The sequence below is a fragment of the Saccopteryx bilineata genome, chromosome 2, assembly GCF_036850765.1.
Source record: "Saccopteryx bilineata isolate mSacBil1 chromosome 2, mSacBil1_pri_phased_curated, whole genome shotgun sequence".
In the NCBI taxonomy this organism is placed as follows: Eukaryota; Metazoa; Chordata; class Mammalia; order Chiroptera; family Emballonuridae; genus Saccopteryx; species Saccopteryx bilineata.
Window position 1 is genome coordinate 235,718,199 of NC_089491.1, and position 19,297 is coordinate 235,737,495.

At 46.9% G+C, this 19,297-nt stretch overlaps 1 protein-coding gene across 1 annotated transcript in view; it reads left to right on the top strand.

The window, feature by feature from the left end:
- The first annotated feature begins 9,470 nt into the window (after positions 1-9,470).
- Positions 9,471-19,297, top strand: part of DCPS (decapping enzyme, scavenger) — a 55,366-nt gene continuing 45,539 nt past the window's right edge. The window contains exons 1-2 of the mRNA XM_066259701.1: positions 9,471-9,779; positions 11,744-11,912. Of these exons, the coding sequence (XP_066115798.1) occupies positions 9,570-9,779; positions 11,744-11,912 (379 nt within the window). The 5' untranslated portion in view covers positions 9,471-9,569. The remainder of the gene's footprint in view (positions 9,780-11,743; positions 11,913-19,297) is intronic.

The following is a 19,297-nucleotide window of genomic DNA, read 5'->3' on the forward strand; positions in this document are numbered from 1 at the left end:
TTTTCTTCTGGAGGTATTTCACATGTAGGTTTTTTTTTGTTTGTTTGTTTGTTTGTTTGTTTTGTTTTTTACAGAGACAGACAGAGAGTCAGAGAGAGGGATAGATAGGGACAGGCAGACAGGAATGGAGGGATGAGAAGCATCAATCATTAGTTTTTCGTTGCGCATTGCGACACCGTAGTTGTTCATTGATTGCTTTCTCATATGTGCCTTGACTGTGGGCCTTCAGCAGACCGAGTAACCCCTTGCTCGAGCCAGCGACCTTGGGTCCAAGCTGGTGAGCTTTTGCTCAAACCAGATGAGGCCGCACTCAAGCTGGAGACCTCGGGGTCTCAAACCTGGGTCCTCTGCATCCCAGTCTGACGCTCTAGCCACTGCATCACCGCCTGATCAGGCCACATGTAGGTCTTTAATGCACCTGGATGTTTTCCTTGGGTTTTTGTTGTTGTTGCTCTTGGCTTATAAATCAGAGATCCATTTTCCCCCCCACTTGAACAGTTGCTTGTTTACTGACTAGTCCATCCTTTCCCCCAATAACTGTAATGCTATGGTGTGTTACATGTGGTCCAGTCCTGGGTTCTCTAGTCTCCTCCATTTGTGTGTTTGAGTCTATCTGTATCAGTGGCTCACTGGCTTACTATGGTTTTTAATAAGCCTTGATAACTTGCAGGTCAGTTTTTCCTATTCTTATTCATCAAAACCACTTTGACTTTTCTTATTCCTTTACTCTTTCATATAAATTGTTTATTCAGTTTATCACATTCCAGGAAGATGCCTGTTTTTTGTTTGTTTTGTTTGGGGAGGGGCGCTGATATATAGTTGAAAGATTCATTTGGTAAGAATAGATTTTTATATTGAATCTTCCTAAAAATGGTATGTATCCATTTTCTTATGTCTTTCAATGTATTTAAATAAAGCTTTATATAAATAATATTTTTCCTTCTTGGTCAGTCACATCTTTATTTTATTGATTGATTGGTTGGTTGATTGAGAGACAGACAGACAGGAAGGGGAGAGATGAGAAACATCAACTCTTTCGCCACGGCTCCCTAGTTGCTCATCGACTGATTCCCCACATGTGCCTTGACCAGGGGGCTACAGCAGACCAAGTAACCGCTTGCCCAAGCCAGCGACCTTGGGCTCAAGCTGGTGAGCCCTGCTCAAACCAGATGAGTCCGTGCTCAAGCTGGTGACCTCGGGGTCTCGAACCTGGGTCCTCCACATCCTAGTCCAACACTCCATCCACCGTGCCACCGCCTGGTCAGGCACAAGTCACATCTTTAGATTTATTCCTTAGTACTTCATATTTTTCTGTTACTACTATAAATATTGTTTTAAAATAGTATTTTTATATATTACTTATAGAAAGAATTGCAATTTATTTTGCATACTGATCTGATATTAAGCAACCTGCTGAATAATTTTTTTCTATAAGGCCATAGATTTTGTTGGGTTTCTATAAGACAGTCAAATTGAAAACAAAAACTTATTGGTGCTGCCTAGGACCACCAGTGAGATGCTGAAAGTGACCACAGCAGCTGTTTTGTCTCCTTCATGATTTTAAAGGGAGTACTTCAAACATTTCACCATTAAATGTGATATTTGTTGTAGGCTTTTGGTTTGGTACATATTTTTTGTTTTTTACATAGGCAGAGATAGACAGGGACAGACAGACAGGAACGGAGAAAGAGATGAGAAGCATCAATCATTAGTTTTTCATTGCGCGTTGCGACTTCTTAGTTGTTCATTGATTGCTTTCTCATATGTGCCTTGACTGCAGGCCTTCAGCAGACCGAGTAACCCCTTGCTGGAGCCAGCGACCTTGGGTCCAAGCTGGTGAGCTTTTTGCTCAAGCCAGATGAGCCCGCGCTCAAGCTGGTGACCTCGGGGTCTCGAACCTGGGTCCTTCTGCATCCCAGTCCGACGCTCTATCCACTGCGCCACCACCTGGTCAGGCGGTACATATTTTTTAACAAGTTTTAAATATCCTGTTGTTTCTAGTTACTTATCTTGAATGGGTTTTGAATTTAATCTAAAATTTCCACATCTGCTGAGATGATGTGTTTTTTCCCCCTTTTAATCAGTTAATGCAGTCAATAAAATTAGATTTTGTAATATTAAGCCAGCCTTACATTCCTGGGGTAGAGTCAATTTGACCTTGATGTATTTATTACCTTTGTTATGAATCACAGGACTCAGATTGCTAACATTTTCTTTAGGATTTTACATCTATGATTATATATATATATATGATTGGCCCATAATTGCCCTTTCTTATATTATCCTTCTCTGGTTACGTTACCAAGGTTATACCAGCTTTGTAAATATTGTAGTTGAAGAGTGGTCCCTTTTTCCTAATTGAAAAGTTTAAGCTTGGAATTAATTGTTTCTTAAATGTTTGATACACTTATCCATAAATCCATTGGGCCTAGGTTTTCTCCATGGGAAGACTTAAAGCTGCAATTTCAACATCTTAAGGAGTTATACATCTATTTATTTCTTCTGGTCCCAGTTTGGCATAGGGTAAGAAGTCAATAAAGAACACAAGAAAAGAATACTAGACTAAGAAGTCAATAAAGAATTGATTTTTCAGTTTGAATTTGGATCAAACTGGATCATGTTGGCAATATGGATCTGAATTCTAATCCTTCATGAAGATATATACCTGTTATACATTTTCAGGGGATTTTTTTCTTCCTACCAGAGCCAGACATGGAGGCAGACAGGTTTCCTAAATATCTTGTCTTCTTTAGTGGGGCAGCTTTTGTTTTATTTTTTAAATCCTGTAGTTGGCCTTTTCATTGAGGTGGTGGACCTTTAGCGATCTGGGCACTCTGGGAAGTTCTCTCTTTTAGTTCTTTCTTCTAGTTCTTCACCTGGCACAACATTACATTTAAAGCTCAAGGCTCTGGGTTTCTAGAAACCAGTGATCGCTTTTTTTTTCTTTAAGATTTTATTCATTTATTTTAGGAGAGAGAGATGGGGGGAGGAGCAGGAAGTATCAACTCCCATATGTGCCTTCACAAGACAAGCCCAGGGTTTCGAACCAGAGACCTCAGCATTCCAGGTCTATGCTTTATCCACTGTGCTACCACAGGTCAGGCACCAGCGATCACTCTTAGAACTTCAGTTTCTGTATCCACTTCCCATTATAAATTCATGCTCCCACACATTTCAGTTCAGAACATTTTATTTTTTTGAGAGAGCTGCAATGTAACCAAGAGGATGTTTTTAATTTTGCATCCAGAATAGCCAGGTGTTTTTAGCTGAAATGTTTTTAGGATATCTAGTCTAATACCTGAAATGGAAGTGTCTAGTCCTTCTTTAAAGAATAAAGATTTGGGAGAAGCTTTGAGATTCCTCAGATGCATGTAGATAGACTAGGATTTTCCAATATAACCTTCCAATACAGCACTGTCCAGTTGAACTTTTTGTTACAACAGAAAATGATCCACATTTGTGCTGTTCAGAATGGTAGCCACTAACCATATGTAGCTATCCAGCACTTGCAATGTGGCTGTACGCCTGCGGAGCTGAGTTTTCATTTTATCTAAGTCTAGTTAATGTAAATATAAATAGATATTTATGGCTATTGGATGGACAGTGCAGAGCGTTCTGATGTTTCCAAATAAGCTGGCCTAAAAGCAGCAGCATCAAAGGCCTGTGAAGCCAAGCTACGGTCCATACTGCTGCCGTGAACGGGACGTCCCATTCATTGTTACCTGGTGTTCTAACAGGTCCTCCAGTGGCTGAGGCTTCCTATGAGCTCATCCTTCCCTTGAGCCAGGGCTTAAGACTAGACTTTTGATTTTATGAGTATTTTAATCAGAATTATAACTGTGTTGATGAATTTGCCACTGACGAGTAAATTTCTCTACAGTTCCATTTTTTTTTTTTTTTTTCTGTATTTTTCTGAAGCCGGAAATGGAGAGAGACAGACAGACTCCCGCATGCACCCGACCGGGATCCACCCGGCACGCCCACCAGGGGGCGACGCTTTGCCCCTCCGGGGCGTCGCTCTGTTGCGACCAGAGCCACTCTAGCGCCTGGGGCAGAGGCCGAGGAGCCATCCCCAGTGCCCGGACCATCTTTGCTCCAGTGGTGCCTCGGCTGCGGGAGGGGAAGAGAGAGACAGAGAGGAAGGAGAGGGGGAGGGGTGGAGAAGCAGATAGGCGCTTCTCCTGTGTGCCCTGGCCGGGAATCGAACCCAGGACTTCTGCACGCCAGGCCGACGCTCTACCACTGAGCCAACCGGCCAGGGCCTCTACAGTTCCATTTTATATCTCTCCTTTGCTCACTACTTCCTAGCCATAAGGACCATTCCTGTTTCTAAAATATGTCAAGCTCATTACTACTCTAGGGTCTTAAGCATCTGATATCTACTCTGCCTGAAATCCGTTTTCCTGGATGTATACTTATTACTCAAGTGTTAGTTCGGTGTCACCTCCTGAGAGGCCACCCATGACCACCTTATCTAAAGTCCTCCCAATGCCCAGGGTCTATGGCATTGCCCTGTTTAATCTATAAATAACACATAAATCATTACCTAGAATTGTACTTGTTTACCTCCTCTCTATTTGAATGTGAATTCTATGGAAGTAGAGGTCTCCTGTCTTGTTCAGGATGGACAGTGTCTGGCAAGTAGAAATGGAGGCCTAGAGAGGGTAAGTGAATTCCCCAAAGTTGCACAGCTAGTCAGTGTTGGGGGCCAGACTTCATGGCTCCCAGTTCTCTTTTTGTTAAAACATACCTACTTGCTCAAATTCTTTTTCCCAGTTGTAACGCCAGTGGTCAAGGCCAGGCACGTGTACACAGGATTCAGGCAGACCATAGGACTGTGGAGCCAAAAACCGTTGGGTCATTCCCGTTAATTGGATTCTCGCAGAGGCAGGCCTCTCGGGAGGTGACATTGAACTAACACTTGAGTAATAAGTATATATCCAGGAAAATGAATTTCAGGCAGAATAGGCAGGGTAAAACTGCTTCTCACAGCAGCAGGCCGTCCCTTGCAATGGTAGGCAAGTGATCAGGAACACCTGCCACTGAGGGAAAGTACCCATAGTAGCCTTTATATAGGCTGCACACACATGGCTTTCTGCCACATGATTAGTGTGGCTATGCACTAATCATGTAAAATGCTTGTAGCCGGAAAACAAGCGAGCAAGCTTAACCACAGCTGTTTTTCCTACACTCGACACCTTTAGGGTTGCTCACCTCACAATCTACATGACAGGTATCTCCCGTGATGGTCCCTGGGTGAGAAGTGAGGTACATTACATAAGCAGTAGAGACTACAGCAATAGACTACTAAAGCACAAGCTATACCAAAAATGACAATAATTACAAAGATGCTCCTCACACTGATGTCACCCTGAGCACTCAAGGGATAATACACTTATACATTAGGCAGCCAGGTGCTGGTTTCCCAGGGAGTTAACTGGAGGCCCACCTCTAGTCCTCTACCTCACAGTGCCAACAAGGCCACCCATCACGGGTGGGCGGCCTGCACAGTCCAGGACCATGTCTGTTGAAGCTGCTGGCCTTTTGAGGGCTGTGGAGACAGGCAGGAGAATGTTGCCTACTGCCCAAAGCCTGGCTTGAGTAAATTGTCCTTGGTATATACCTGCAACTGGGTAGGAGCAGCTGTTCGGTGCAAGAGGGCCTCCACAGGTGCCAGCACCCCCCCCATCAGGGTTTCTCATACTGTCCACAAGTGGCATGTCCATCCAGCAAAGGAGTTGGTGCCCCACTCTTGTCGGAGTCCCTGCTTCAGGAGTCCCTTATACCACTTAATGATCAGTCCACGATAGACAGCCCAGCTGTCTGTGCAAATCACCCAAGGTAAAGGATCATTACAGGCAACTTGCTATACAGCTCTTGGGTAACAGACTGCAGCGCCTTTCCATAGCACTCTGTCCATTGCCACAAGCCCCATACAAACCCCTCAGAAATCACAGGGCCTGGCAGGGTCAAACACATCCAAGGCCTGTGCCTCCTTGACAATTCTCTGCAAAAGCACCTGTACCTATTAAGGCCAACAACGGCTGCACATTAGAAGGGGACCAGCGGACTGCCATTCCACATGGGGCCTCTGGTCCCCACCCATCCCTTTTAGATGGATCCCTTAGCCTTCCCCCTCCTTAAACTGGAACAATGGATCTTGGGGATCCTCCTCTCCCTCAGCTGCCTCCAACATGTAATCTTGCCACCATGCTGCACGAATGCCAGCCATTTTCTTGGCAGCTGCCCGGGCTGCCCACTTCCACAGCTTTTTCAGTGGCTGGAACCTCTGTTCTGGTTTAAGCTGCCACCAGAGCTCTAACAGGACTCTATTAGACCTGCCATCTAATTTCTCCTTATCTGTCCCAGCCATAGTCAAATCTACCCACAACTGTGTCCAGGTAACTTTTATAGGTCCATTTCTCATTAGTCAGGGGGTAGCCCACACACCTTTACAGTGCTGCACTGCTTTTAACTCCCCAAAATCTTCCACAGCCTGTGTATCAGCATTGATGGGCTACCCCACATAGGGACCCAAGATAGTCACCAGTGACCCAAAAAGGGCTGATGGAGTGCTCTGGAAAATAAGGTCCCCCTCATCCCTGCCATAATATACTTCATCTGACTCCCAGGACTGCAGTTGAAAGCATTCCTCATACCTAGTTCCTAGAGGACCTGTTGCTGCAGCTTAATATACAACTGCCACCAACTCACTGCCCCTGGCAAGTCTCCAGCATCCTGCCAGACCATACGAATGGCAGCCATCACCCATTCTAATAGGGTATGATTTTCTGGGTTGTCATGACAGTTCTGAGGACACTGCCTTAAGGAGTGAGTTGCAGTAGTGGCTAATTTCTCCATCTTTTCTCCAGAGAGCACAATACCATCCACCCTAGGTCCCAGAACTGCAACAACCAAGCTGCCGGAGACTCGGTTTCTGCCTGGATTTTCCCCCTAAGATCAACTCTCTCTGGGAGTAGGGCTGTACCATAGAGTGTTCCACTACTTGTGGTGAGGTTGTGCCTGCCCCTGGGGCACTTTCTGCTGCTGGGTTTTCACCTTCTAGGTGACCACTGGCCAGGCTCTGAGTCTGCCAAAGGCCGTTTCAGCCCGAACCTCCTCCTTCTCCTCAGAGGAGTCAGAAACAACTAATACCACTGACTCAGAGCCACTGTGCCAGCCTGGATGCAGCTCTTCCTTCAGTGCCTGCCACTGCCAGCACTCGGCCTCCCGCTCACACTGGAGCTCTTGAACTCGTAGCTCCTTCTTCATCAACTGTTCCAGCTCCTGCCACTGCCGGCACTTGGTCTCCAGCTCACACTGGAGCTCTCAAACTTGGGCAGCCTCTCGCACAGAGCTTTCAGTTTCTGCTTGCAGGGCTGTAAAAAACACCCAGCCCATAGCTCCCAATAGGGTAGCCACAGGGAACCACATGCTCAAGAACGGCCACTCCTCTATTCCACTCTTCAAGGGTGTTGGCAGCTCCATACTGGTCTGAACTGAATTTTGCCAACTATGCCAAGTGTAATGCCGATGATAGAGGCCAGGCATGTTCACACTGGATTCAGGTACACCACAGGAGAACTGCAGAGCCAAAGGGCGTTGGGCCATCCCTGTTTATTGGATTCTTGCAGAGGCAGGTGAGTGAACAGGTAGGGTAAAACCACTTTTTGTGGCAGCAGGCCATCTGCCGAGCCCAGCTCAGCTGCAGGTGTGCACGAAAGGAAGGTGCTGTAGGACTTAAGAAAAAACATACACAAGACACAAAATACAGAAAAAGATGGGTACAGGGGACTCGCAGTCACTAGGACTGAGAGCCCAGATCTCTGCGGCCTCATTGTATTTATTGGTCTCTTTGCTCATCAAGCAAATTAGCAGAGCCTGGGTCAAATTAGACTTGGCGTTCAGAAATCCACACTGAAGACTTGTCTCAAGGCTACAGTTTAATCTCTCAGCCATTTTCCTACACTATTGATCTGGAAAACTGTCCCTGGCGGCAGTGGGCAAGCTATCAGGAACACCCACCACCAACGGGAAAGTACCTGCAACCTTATATAGGTTATACACATGTGGCTTTCTGCCACGTGCTCACGCACTGATCATGCAAAGTGCTTGCAGTTGGAGAACAAGTGAGCAAGCCGAACCACAGCTGTTTCCCCTACATCGGGATGGATGGAGGGGACAGAATAAAAGAACAGAAAGGAAAAGGAGGGAAGGCCAAGGGAAAGAAAGAGGATACACACCTAGAAATTTTCATAAGATCAGGGCCTTGTAAGGCTGTTTTATTTTTTTTTAATTTAGTTGATTGGGTGACACTGCTTAACATAATTATACAGGTTTCAGGTACCCAGCTCTACAGCACATTTCCGTGCATCATATTGTGTGTTCAGCAACCCCCCCCCCCCAAGGCGTTGTTGTTTTGAGCAGGTTTTGCTATTGCCATTTACCCCCAGGACATTTTGTTCTAGTGTTGCACACAGTGTATAAGCTCCTACTGTATATTCCTAGAAGGTGAGGGATATAACCAGGAAACTTGTGAACAAACAGCAGATGTTCCTGGTTGAAGAGAATTACTTCAGATCCTAAGCTTCCCCTAATAACGCTCTTTGCTTCACAAAACAAAGGCTTTTCTCCAACTCAATATTACATTTTTGGTATAAATAACCACCCTCGAAGAAAACTGTTATTGACATATAGTACACTTTACGATTTACTTACTGAAAATAGTTCACTCTATTATTATTTCGTCTGAAAAAATAAAACTGACATTATTAAAAATAATATATTTTTTGACTAAAACTTGCTGTATCAAATCTTGACAAGATTTAGAGCTGTCAATTAACACCAAGGAAGAAGGAACTAACCAGAAATAATGGGCACAAAAGAAACTTACAAAGACAAATTATGAGTGAAGTTTTTATATGTCCCCCACCCCCAAAAGAGGAGAAACTCTGATAGGTTAATCAAATTCATGCTACAAATCACATCTCAGGATCCCAGAGTAGACTCGTGGGCACAGCAGGTGCAGAGGAGGCAGGGGCTGTGGCCATGCAAGTTTAGCTCTGGCCTGTTTAGTCGCCTGACTCTCCAGCAAGAGGTACTAAATTTACAAAGAATTAAACGCGATAGAAATGCTGTAAAATGGGTGAAAACCAGAAATGGTTTAAGTGCTTGCTCCCTATAAAAAACGGACCAAGAAATAAGATCGGCTCAACAGATTAGTTTCAGAAGGAGTCCTAACACGGTTAACGAATCAGCGTTGGCCTAATTGTAGTTGAAGTGCCGGTACTCGCACTGACGTCAAAGCCTTCAGAGGGCGGCCGGTGTCCTTCCCACCGTAGCACCGTAGCATGCCCGTTTAGGGGCTCGCAGCCGCCGCTCCCTTTCCCTGGGCGCCCGCCTACATGTGGCGGGGCCAGCTCCAAGACCCCGGCAGAGACTACGATGAGGAACGCTCGCGGGCACAGGTCGCACGGTTGCGCGAGGCACGCCGGGAGTTGTAGTAGCGGCTCGCGGCGCCCCCGGGCGGGCGGTCCGGCTCTGCGCAAGCGCACACTCCCTCGGGAAACATGGCGGACGTGGCACCACCGCCGAGCAAGAGGAAGCGCGAAGTGGCTGCCGCGGGGGCGGAAGCCTCCAGCACAGAGGGCGAGGAGGCCAAGGCAGGCGGCGTTGGGAATGGCACCTGTGCCGCAGCCCATTTTCCTTTCGCCGGCTTTAGAGTGGAGAAAGTGCTGAGGGAGTCCGCGCGAGACAAGATCCTCTTCCTACACGGCAAGGTACCGCAGGCAGCCGCCCGGTGCCGGCGTGCGAGCTCACCGCCGGGAGGCGGGGCCGCCGGGGCAACCGGAAGTGCCGGTGGCGGTACTGGGGGGTCGGGCGCAGTTCTGGAATGCTTTGAGGTTGGGGGTGCAGTAGGCTCGTCGCCCATGGAGTTGAGAGCATGAACACACGTAGGGCTGACTTTGAGTCCTCCTTTGCTAAACATAACCACTAACACTGGTGGGGTGTTATTGCAGGTTAAAAATCACGTGTTAAATTCTCCAAGGCATTCATCATTTATTCATTCAGCCTGTAAGGTGCTAGGAATGCAGTAAATGTTGCTGGAGCGGCTTGCTCCTCCGTGCCCCTGGGGACAAGAGACTAGGAGATATCCCTTCTTGACGGTAATGCAATTCCACTCCCCGTGCACTAACAGGCCAGCGCTGAGCTAGGTGCTGGGGGTGCGGATGTCAGAGTGACTTGCCCTGATCTTCAGGAGTGCACAATATTTTAGGGTAGACAGACACAGCTGGCTCTAGTCTCACGTGCTCAGCTCTAGCAGGGGAGAGACTGGAGACCATCCCATAAGTAGTGAGGAGGCCTAGCCAAGGGCTGGTATTAGGGTTCGCCAGAATTCCTAGCAGAGCTCCCATTTTAGGAGGATCATGGGGGCCTGGTCCTAGACTTCCATGCTTCTCTCTGCGTCTTTAGTTCTTCACAAGGTTCTTTCTGGTTCCCTCAGCCCCATGTGTCTTCACTCTGCAGCACCTGCTTAAGAGTTTGGCCATGAGAACATTGGAGCTAGGAGTTAGTTGGGATACCCAGATTCTAGTTTCTTTTTCAGTGTCAACAGTTCATGTGACCTTGCGCAAATCACTTACTCTCTATAGAGTCTACTTTCATATATTCATCTGTAAAATGGGGAGAATTTTTTTTTTAATAGAGACAGAGAGGAATAGACAGGGACAGATGAGAAGCATCAATCATTAGTTTTTCGTTGCGCATTGCGACACCTTAGTTGTTCATTGATTGCTTTCTCATATGTGCCTTGACCACGGCCTTCAGCAGACTGAGTAACCCCTTGCACGAGCCAGCGACCTTGGGTCTAAGCTGGTGAGCTTTGCTCAAACCAGCTGAGTCCACGCTCAAGCTGGCGACCTCGGGGTCTTGAACCTGGGTCATTGACATCCCAGTCAGATGCTCTATCCACTGTGCCAACACCTGGTCAGGCTAAAATGGGGAGAATTTAACAGAGCTCTTTTTTTTAAAAATTTTTTAATTTTTAATTTTTTTTAATTTTTGCATTTTTCCGAAGCTGGAAACGGGAGGCAGTCAGACAGACTCCCGCATGCGCCCGACCGGGATCCACCCGGCATGCCCACCAGGGGGCGATGCTCCGCCCATCTGGGGCATCGCTCTGTTGCAGCCAGAGTCATTCCAGCGCCTGAGGCAGAGGCCACAGAGCCATCCTCAGCGCCTGGGCCAGGGCACACAGGAGAGGCACCCATCTGCTTCTCCACCCCTCCCCCTCTCCTTCCTCTCTGTCTCTTTCTTCCCCTCCCGCAGCCAAGGCTCCATTGGAGCAAAGATGGCCCGGGCGCTGAGGATGGCTCTGTGGCCTCTGCCTCAGGCGCTGGAATGACTCTGGTTGCAACAGAGCGATGCCCCAGATGGGCGGAGCATCGCCCCCTGGTGGGCATGCCGGGTGGATCCCGGTCGGGTGCATGCGGGAGTCTGTCTGACTGCCTCCCGTTTCCAGCTTCGGAAAAATGCAAAAAAGAAAAAAGAAAAAAAGAAGAAGAAAGATGTAAGCACTGCCACAGGGATTTAGGTTAATGATTTCTTGGGAGAAACAGTAGTGGCACTGGCTAGACTGCCCAGAGGGAAACGATAGGGAAGGAAATTCCAAATGTTGGGGATTCTGAGGCCTCAGGAGTTTCTGCTTTTGTTCTCCAGGCCTTACCTGGGTCTCTATTTACAGGTGAATGAGGCTTCAGGGGATGGAGAGGATGCCGTTGTGATCCTGGAGAAGACACCATTTCAGGTGGCACAGGTGGCCCAGCTCCTGATGGGCAGCCCTGAGCTCCAGTTGCAGTTCTCCAATGACATTTACAGCACCTATCACATGTTTCCTCCCAGGCAACTGAGTGGTGAGCAAGTGGTGATTGAGGTGGCTGCATGTGGGGAGGGTGGGATGGTGAGAAATTAGGGAGGGGTGGCTGCTCTTTATACCTGATTTGTATATTCTAGTACAGTAGTTCTCAATGGAAAGAAGAGTGGATTTTGCCTCCCAGGAGACATTTGGCAATCTGAGAGGACAATGTTGGGTTGTCAGAATTGGGGAGGTGGGGTTGCTCCTGGCACCTAGAGGCTAGAGGCCAGGGATGTTGTTAAATATCCTATAAAACACAGATAGGCCCCCACAATAAGAAATGTCAGTAGTGCCGAGGTTGAGAAACCCTGCTCTGGTATAGTATGTTTTTTTTTTTTTAATTTTTATTTATTTATTTATTTTTTACAGAAACAGTGAGTCAGAGAGAGGGTTAGACAGGGACAGACAGACAGAAATGGAGAGAGATGAGAAGCATCAATCATTAGTTTTTCATTGCGCGTTGCAATACCTTAGTTGTTCATTGATTGCTTTCTCATATGTGCCTTGACCACGGGCCTTCAGCAGACCGAGTAACCCCTTGCTGGAGCCAGTGACCTTGGGTTCAAGCTGGTGGGCTTTTCCTCAAACCAGATGAACCCGCACTCAAGCTGGCGACCTCAGGGTCTTGAACCTGGGTCCTCTGCATCCCAGTCCAATGCTCTATCCACTGCGCCACCGCCTGGTCAGGCAGGTATAGTATGTTTTGAGGAGGGCGTGTGATTCATGGAAGAGAACAGGTTCATCTACTAACTGAATAATAATGATTGTCAAGACTTACTAAATCCTTACTATTGTGCTAGCCACCATTCTGAGTGTTCTACATCTGTTACTGTATTTTAATCTCAAAATAGCCTTGTGATAGAACTTTACAGGTGAGAGAACTGAGGTTTTGAAAGGTCAAGTAACTTAGCCAAGATCACACAGCCAATAGGCAGCAGAAATGCTGAAATCTTGCAGTAGATGAGGACTTGCTCATCACACTGCTGTGAAATGAGCAGCGTGCTGGGTGCTGGAAAGATCAGTTACTTCTCTAAAGGAACTCACTTCCTAGTAGGGGAGACTGGGTGTGATTAAGGGGATGGATTTGAGAAAGACAGGAACTCAAGGGTTAAAAGACAGAGGTTTGCTTTGGATTGCAAGTATTTTCTAATTCATTAAAAAGAGGAAGAAGAATATTTCATGCCAAAATCCAGGTGTGATGAGAGCTTTTTTCCTTTATTAATTTTGAGAGAAAGAGAGAGGAAGGAAGAGAGTGAGAAAGAAATATCGATTTGTTGCTCTACTTATTTATGCGTTCATTGGTTTATTCCTATGGGCCCTGACTGGGCATTGAACCTGCAACCTTAGTGTATTGGGATGATGCCCTAACCAACTGAGACCTGGCCCGGGCTGAGCTTTTTTCCTTAGATGGTTAGATCTAGTAGGCAGCTTTGTTGGAAGTGTGAAGGAGGCTGGTTGACCTTGAAGGTTCCTTCCAACCAGGAAATTCTTGGATCTCCTTTTTAGCACATATCCTTTTGTCTTTATTTACCTTATGACATTTAAGAAGAGTTTGGTTTTACGGATATCCTGCCACAGCCGTTCTGATAGATTTAGTCTTTTTTGCACCCCCAAGAAAGGGTGCTATTGTTGTCCTTTGGAAGTATGTGTGAATACATGGTGTGAGACAAGCAAAGCTTTCACAACTGCCAGCAAAACAGCCTGGTCCTCCATTGAAAGAGAGCCAGATTGATTGGTTCAAGTTGACAGAAATGGACAGCTGTATTTACTTTCTCAGGCAGTGACATTTAGGAAATTATTCTGCCACACGGAGTGGCACAAGCATGACAGACGGCACTACAGGCAAACACACTGGGGGCAACCCCAGACGGTCGGCTCTGGGGCTTTCATTCTGCTGCCAGCCCTTTCCCTCGCCTCCTTGCATCCATCTCTCCACCCCCCTCACCCTGAGCCAAAAATTAAGGTTCTCCATGGAGCAGCTCTGTAGAATTCACTGACTTTTTTTTTTTAAGTGAGAGAAGGGAATATAGAGACAGACTCCCACATGCACCTCGACCAGGATTCACCTGGCACCCCCTCCCCCATGACTGGGGCTGATGTTCTAATCAACTGAGCCTCTGGCTTCAGGAGGAGAAGAGAAAGAGAAGGGGGAGAGGGAGAGGAAGAGAAGCAGATGGTTACTTTTCTTGTTTGCCCTGACCAGGGATCAATCCTGGGATGTCTACACATGGGGCCAATGCTCTATCCACTGAGCAAACCGGCCAGGACCACAGCCTTTTCTTATTTTATTTTTCTGGTACTTCTGTGGTACTACACACAGTGATGATGGCCCCTTCCTGTCTTTCTGTTTGTTGTTTTTTCACTAGAATAAGTATTGAAGAAGCCATCAGTTACCAGATCACCACAGGCCTTATTGCCCATTCAGAGCCCCAGAGTCTCTCTGCCCCGCACCCCCAGTCCACGCCCACCTGGATGCCTCAACCCTTAGCTCATCTTTTCCAGAGCTGTCTTCTTGTCATAAGCATTAACATACATATAGAGTGCTATGCTTTCATTTTCCCTACCCGGATGAGGCGTGGGAATTTGGAAGTCATAACAGATTGCTTCAGAGCTCTGTTCCTCACATCTCTTTTGTTTAGTTGCAACCCTGTCCCTGGGTGATCTAGGTCAGGGTTTGACAAACTGGAAAGGACCAGAGAGCAATGAACCACAAATGGTCTCTGTCATGTATTTTCCTTTCCTTTCCTTCTTTTCATTCCTTTTAATTTGAGAGAAAAATATTGATTTGCTGTTCCGTTATTTATGCATTCATTGGTTGATTCTTGTATATATTCTGACTGGGAATCAAACTCACAACCTTGAAATATTGGGACAGCTGGGCCAGATTTGACATTCTGGCCATTTTTGTCCACCCTTAATTCAGATTTTTCCCACTCAAAATGTAGTCTGTGGACCAGCCTGGGAACTCATTAGACATGAAGACTCTCAGGATTCCCACCCCCGACCACAGCATCAGAATCTGCACTTTAGCAAAAACCCCAGGCAAGTCATGCACATTGAACTTGAAGGGCACTGGTCTTTGAACACTATTTGTGTGCGGATGGTACTTATGTTTATTTCTCTATCTCTGACCTTTCTAAGAACTCTAGGCTCACATGGTAATAAACGCCTACTGGACATCTTCATTTGGATATCTCATGAGTACTGCATAGGTAAAATGTGACACTCAGATGGGCTAATGTATGTAAAAGTACTTAGCACATACTAAATAGTAGCTGCCGTTGTTATTCCGACAGGCGGGGCTCTGCTGGGTGCTGGAGTTTCAGATATGAATGACACACCATCTGTGTCCTCACAGTCTCATTACTATGAAAAGAAGGAAGTAAACTCAACAGAGTTTTGTATCACCTGGATGTGAGGAACAGAAGTTGTTGAAAGTTGGAGCATGGCAGACCCATGTTAGATGCTCAATAAATGGAAGAATAAAGTCACAGGCTGGCCATCTGCTTTTTCCTGTGGGCTAAGCACTGCACAGCCACGAGGTGGCAGCATTGCCAAAGTATTCCTGCAGCGGCTCCTTTGATCTCTGAATCAGGGAGCCTTTCAGTCCCGCCCCCCCAACATCATTCTCAGAGTCACCAACTCTTAACATGCCAGGAGGGACTTTAAAGTGTGGTTCCTAGAGCCTCAGCCCTCTGAATCCCCTGCACAGTTGCCCCTTGAATTTTTCTGCTTCTCCAGCTGTCTTTCCAGACCATTCCAGAATACTCCCGTAGGGGCGCTCTTCCTGCCCCCCATTTCTGAGCTGCTTGCTCTCTTTATTTCTTCTGATACTGCTCTGATCATTGGAAAATTTCTTATTGTAGCCTGAAAGTTCTGCGGTCTCCTCATCCCCCCTAATCTCCACTGACCATCGAAAGCTACTCCCCACTCCATTGACATAATAAAGCATAGTCGTCAGGGAGACCTGCTTGGATTCCTCCCAGTGCTAGCACTTACTAGTGGTGTAACCTGAGGCAGTGTGTTGTTTGATTTTGAGTGTGTGCAGGAGTTAAGAGCAAACCTCAGGTCAGACAGTGGGGCTGGAGTCCTGGCTTTGCGGTTTACTAACTGAGGAGCTGGACAGTTTCTGTTCATTTACCAAAGCTGAGGTGCCTGCCACATGCGGGTGCTGTGCTAGGTCTGTGTGTGTTGGGGGTACCTCCGATGGCATAAGTGTTTTGGAGCTCTGGCGGGAGGCAGACAGACAACCAGGAAATGAGTGTCTCAGTGGCCCTGAGCAGGAGAGGGACTACGTGGGCTGGATGTTCAGGGGGCCCTCTATGGCGATGACACCCCAGCTGAGACCAGAGGATGGGCAGGAACCAGCTGTCAAAGAGCTGGTGACAGGAGGCGAGGAGAAGGTTCTGGGCTGAGGGAACAGCATGTGTTCTAGGGGAGGAAAGAGAAATGTGAAGGAGGCCATTGTGTTGGGTGCTTGGAGGGGCAGTTGAGGGCCGTGATGGGTGGCACAGATGAATTTGGGGACATAGCTGTTAAATTCAGTTAGCAAATCAATGTTATCTCAGGATGGTTATGACATAATTAAGAAAGATAACAGTTTTTTAGCCTCTGCCCACAGTAAGAAATACAGTGTGTCCGTAAAGTCATGGTGCACTTTTGACTGGTCACAGGAAAGCAACAAAAGATGATAGAAATGTAAAATCTGCACCGAATAAAAGGAAAACTCTCCCAGTTTCATACCTATTCAGTGCAGTTCGATGTGGGCTCACGCACAGATTTTTAGGGCTCCTTAGGTAGCTATCCTGTATAGCCTCTACGGACTCGTCACTGACTGGTGGCCTACCAGAACGGGGTTTCTCCACCAAACTGCTGGTTTCCTTCAACTGCTTATCCCACCGAGTAATGTTATTCCTATGTGGTGGCACTTCGTTATAAACGCGCCGATATTCACGTTGCACTTTGGTCACGGATTTGAATTTAGCGAGCTACAGAACATACTGAACTTTCCTCTGTATCATCCACATCTTGACTGGCATGGCCGTGGGCTGCTCTGCTGTATACACGGTGTTACATCATCATCTGCGCATGCGCACATGCTGCCACATCATCCTACAGAAACTGGGAGGGTTTTCCTTTTATTTCCTGTGACCAGTCAAAAGTGCACCATGACTTTATGGACACTGTACATTTTACATTGTGACCTAGTAGCTGAGAATAAATACACATAAATATAAGGGAAACAAAAGGTTTGCAAAACAATCCTATCTTACTTTGGAGGATACTCTCTAGTTTTTTTTTTTAATGCTGGTCTTAACCTTCTGAGTTAATTTCATCACCACTGTCATGAGTGGTGGTGTCACTGAGAGAAGGTATATGAAGCACTTAGCCCAGCGGCTGGCACATGATGTGTATTTGATAAGTGTTAGTCATTCTCTATTGTTGTTTACCGCTTTGAAATTATATGAGCCTTAAGTGGAACAATATATGTAACACATGACAGAATGCCAGGCACTGACCATGGGCATGTTTCCTCTCCCCTCTGCGGCCATGTGGTGAATGTGAGGACTGGGTGGGCCAGATGGCTGGTATCTTAGGCTGCTTCTGGCCAGCAGGCAGGGCAGGGCCTGGATCGCTGCCTCCTGCTGCTTCAACTCTATCAATAGAGCCCTTTCATTGAGGTCTCTGTTCCCTCTTTCCTGGGAAGAATGGGGAGATACTAGGGAGAGGGGTGTGACTCAGAAATTCAGACTGCGTCTAAAAAGGCCAATTGTTTTCTTGATGTAGAGCAGGAGTGTGGAATCTCAGGTTCAGAGGAGGAGAAGGCATTTGTGTGAGTGAGGCTAGCGCTGGGCGTGGAGGAACCCTGGGAATCACATCTTTTGGCTGTGGAGAACTCCCTGTACTTCAGCAGCTGGCAGGGATTCCTCTGTGCTCTCTGCAGAGCCGAAGCCTGGACCTCTGAGTTTGGCATCAGAACTTGTTTGGGAGGAGCATTTTTCAAGAGACTAACCATTCCCATAAGACTTTCCCTGGCAGTTTTGTTTATGATAGGAAAAAACTAGAAACAACGTGAATATCAGGATATCAGCTGACAATAGAATAGATAAATAAATCGAGTTGTTTTACTATACTGGGTTGCTTCTCTATTGCGGTGAAAATGAATGAACTACAAGAAAAAAGCAAGACACAGTGTGCACAGTGTGATTCCAGATCAAGGTGACAAGCGAGCAGAACTAAGCAGTTGTGCTGCCCAGGGTGCACACATACATAAGAAAACCGGGAAGACGAAAAAAAGACAAGAATAACACCCTCTTCAGCAACATGGTCGTCTCTGATGTGGGCAGGGAAGAAAGGACTTCAGAAGTCCTGGGAATGTTGTTTCTTAGACTGTGTGTTCCATGTGTGTATACTTTTAAATTTTATTTTAGGTCTTTAAATGGTACATATATTTATATTTATATGCATATATTAAGTGTGTATATAAATATGTATGTGTGTATACACATATGATTTGTATGTACAATATACCTTCCAATTAAAAGTTAAGAAAAATTGGCAGGTCCTTAGAAGAACTGAGACTGTTTTCCCCAGGAAACTGTAGGACTCTGCCCTCATTCTCAAGTTTGGTTTCTAGTCGTTGTTGAAAATAAAAGTGTTTGATTCAGGCCTCCTTCCTCTTGCATTGGGCATTAGAAAACTTTGTTTCTGCACACCCTCTTTTCTCTGGGGCACAGGAGTGGTGGGCCTGCGCCACTTTTCCGGGCCAGGGCTGTGCTGAGCTGGCGTGCACTCCAGGGCGCTGCCAGCCCTGGCAAGGCAGCGCAGGGCATGGTGGGAGGTCCTCCAACCACTGGACGCGAAGGCCGGTACCAGGCTCTGTGGGCCTCACTCCAGCACAGACTGGCACAGGCCTCTCACCCCATCCCTGTGGGTGTCCTCGGCAGCCTTCCCCTGGCAGCAGAGCCAAAGGACAAGATTTTTCTGAACAGTGACCAACAGGGAAAGTTTTGCCAAACAGGTCACCACTCAAGTGAGTGTTGAAGAGCACCATCGTCATCAAACATGAGAAACTCCGCAGGCATGGCCATGCGTGACAGCAGGCCACATCATGGACTTGCTCCAACACTCCATTTCTCTGAATGAGAAGTGATAAATCAAGTAGCTGTCCAGCCTGCCTCAGGGACTCTGTGTCCTATGAGACAGGGGTGCTAGAACTGTTCATCAGAATTGCTAAAGGAGCTTTCTCGAACACAGAATCTGGACCTACTGCATAAGAGTCTCTGGGCTAGAGCATTTACAAAGTCAGATGTGACATGGTCAAAGAACCGAGCAGCACTGGAGGCCGGTGTGGGCAGGACAGGCTCTGGGACCACTCTGCCT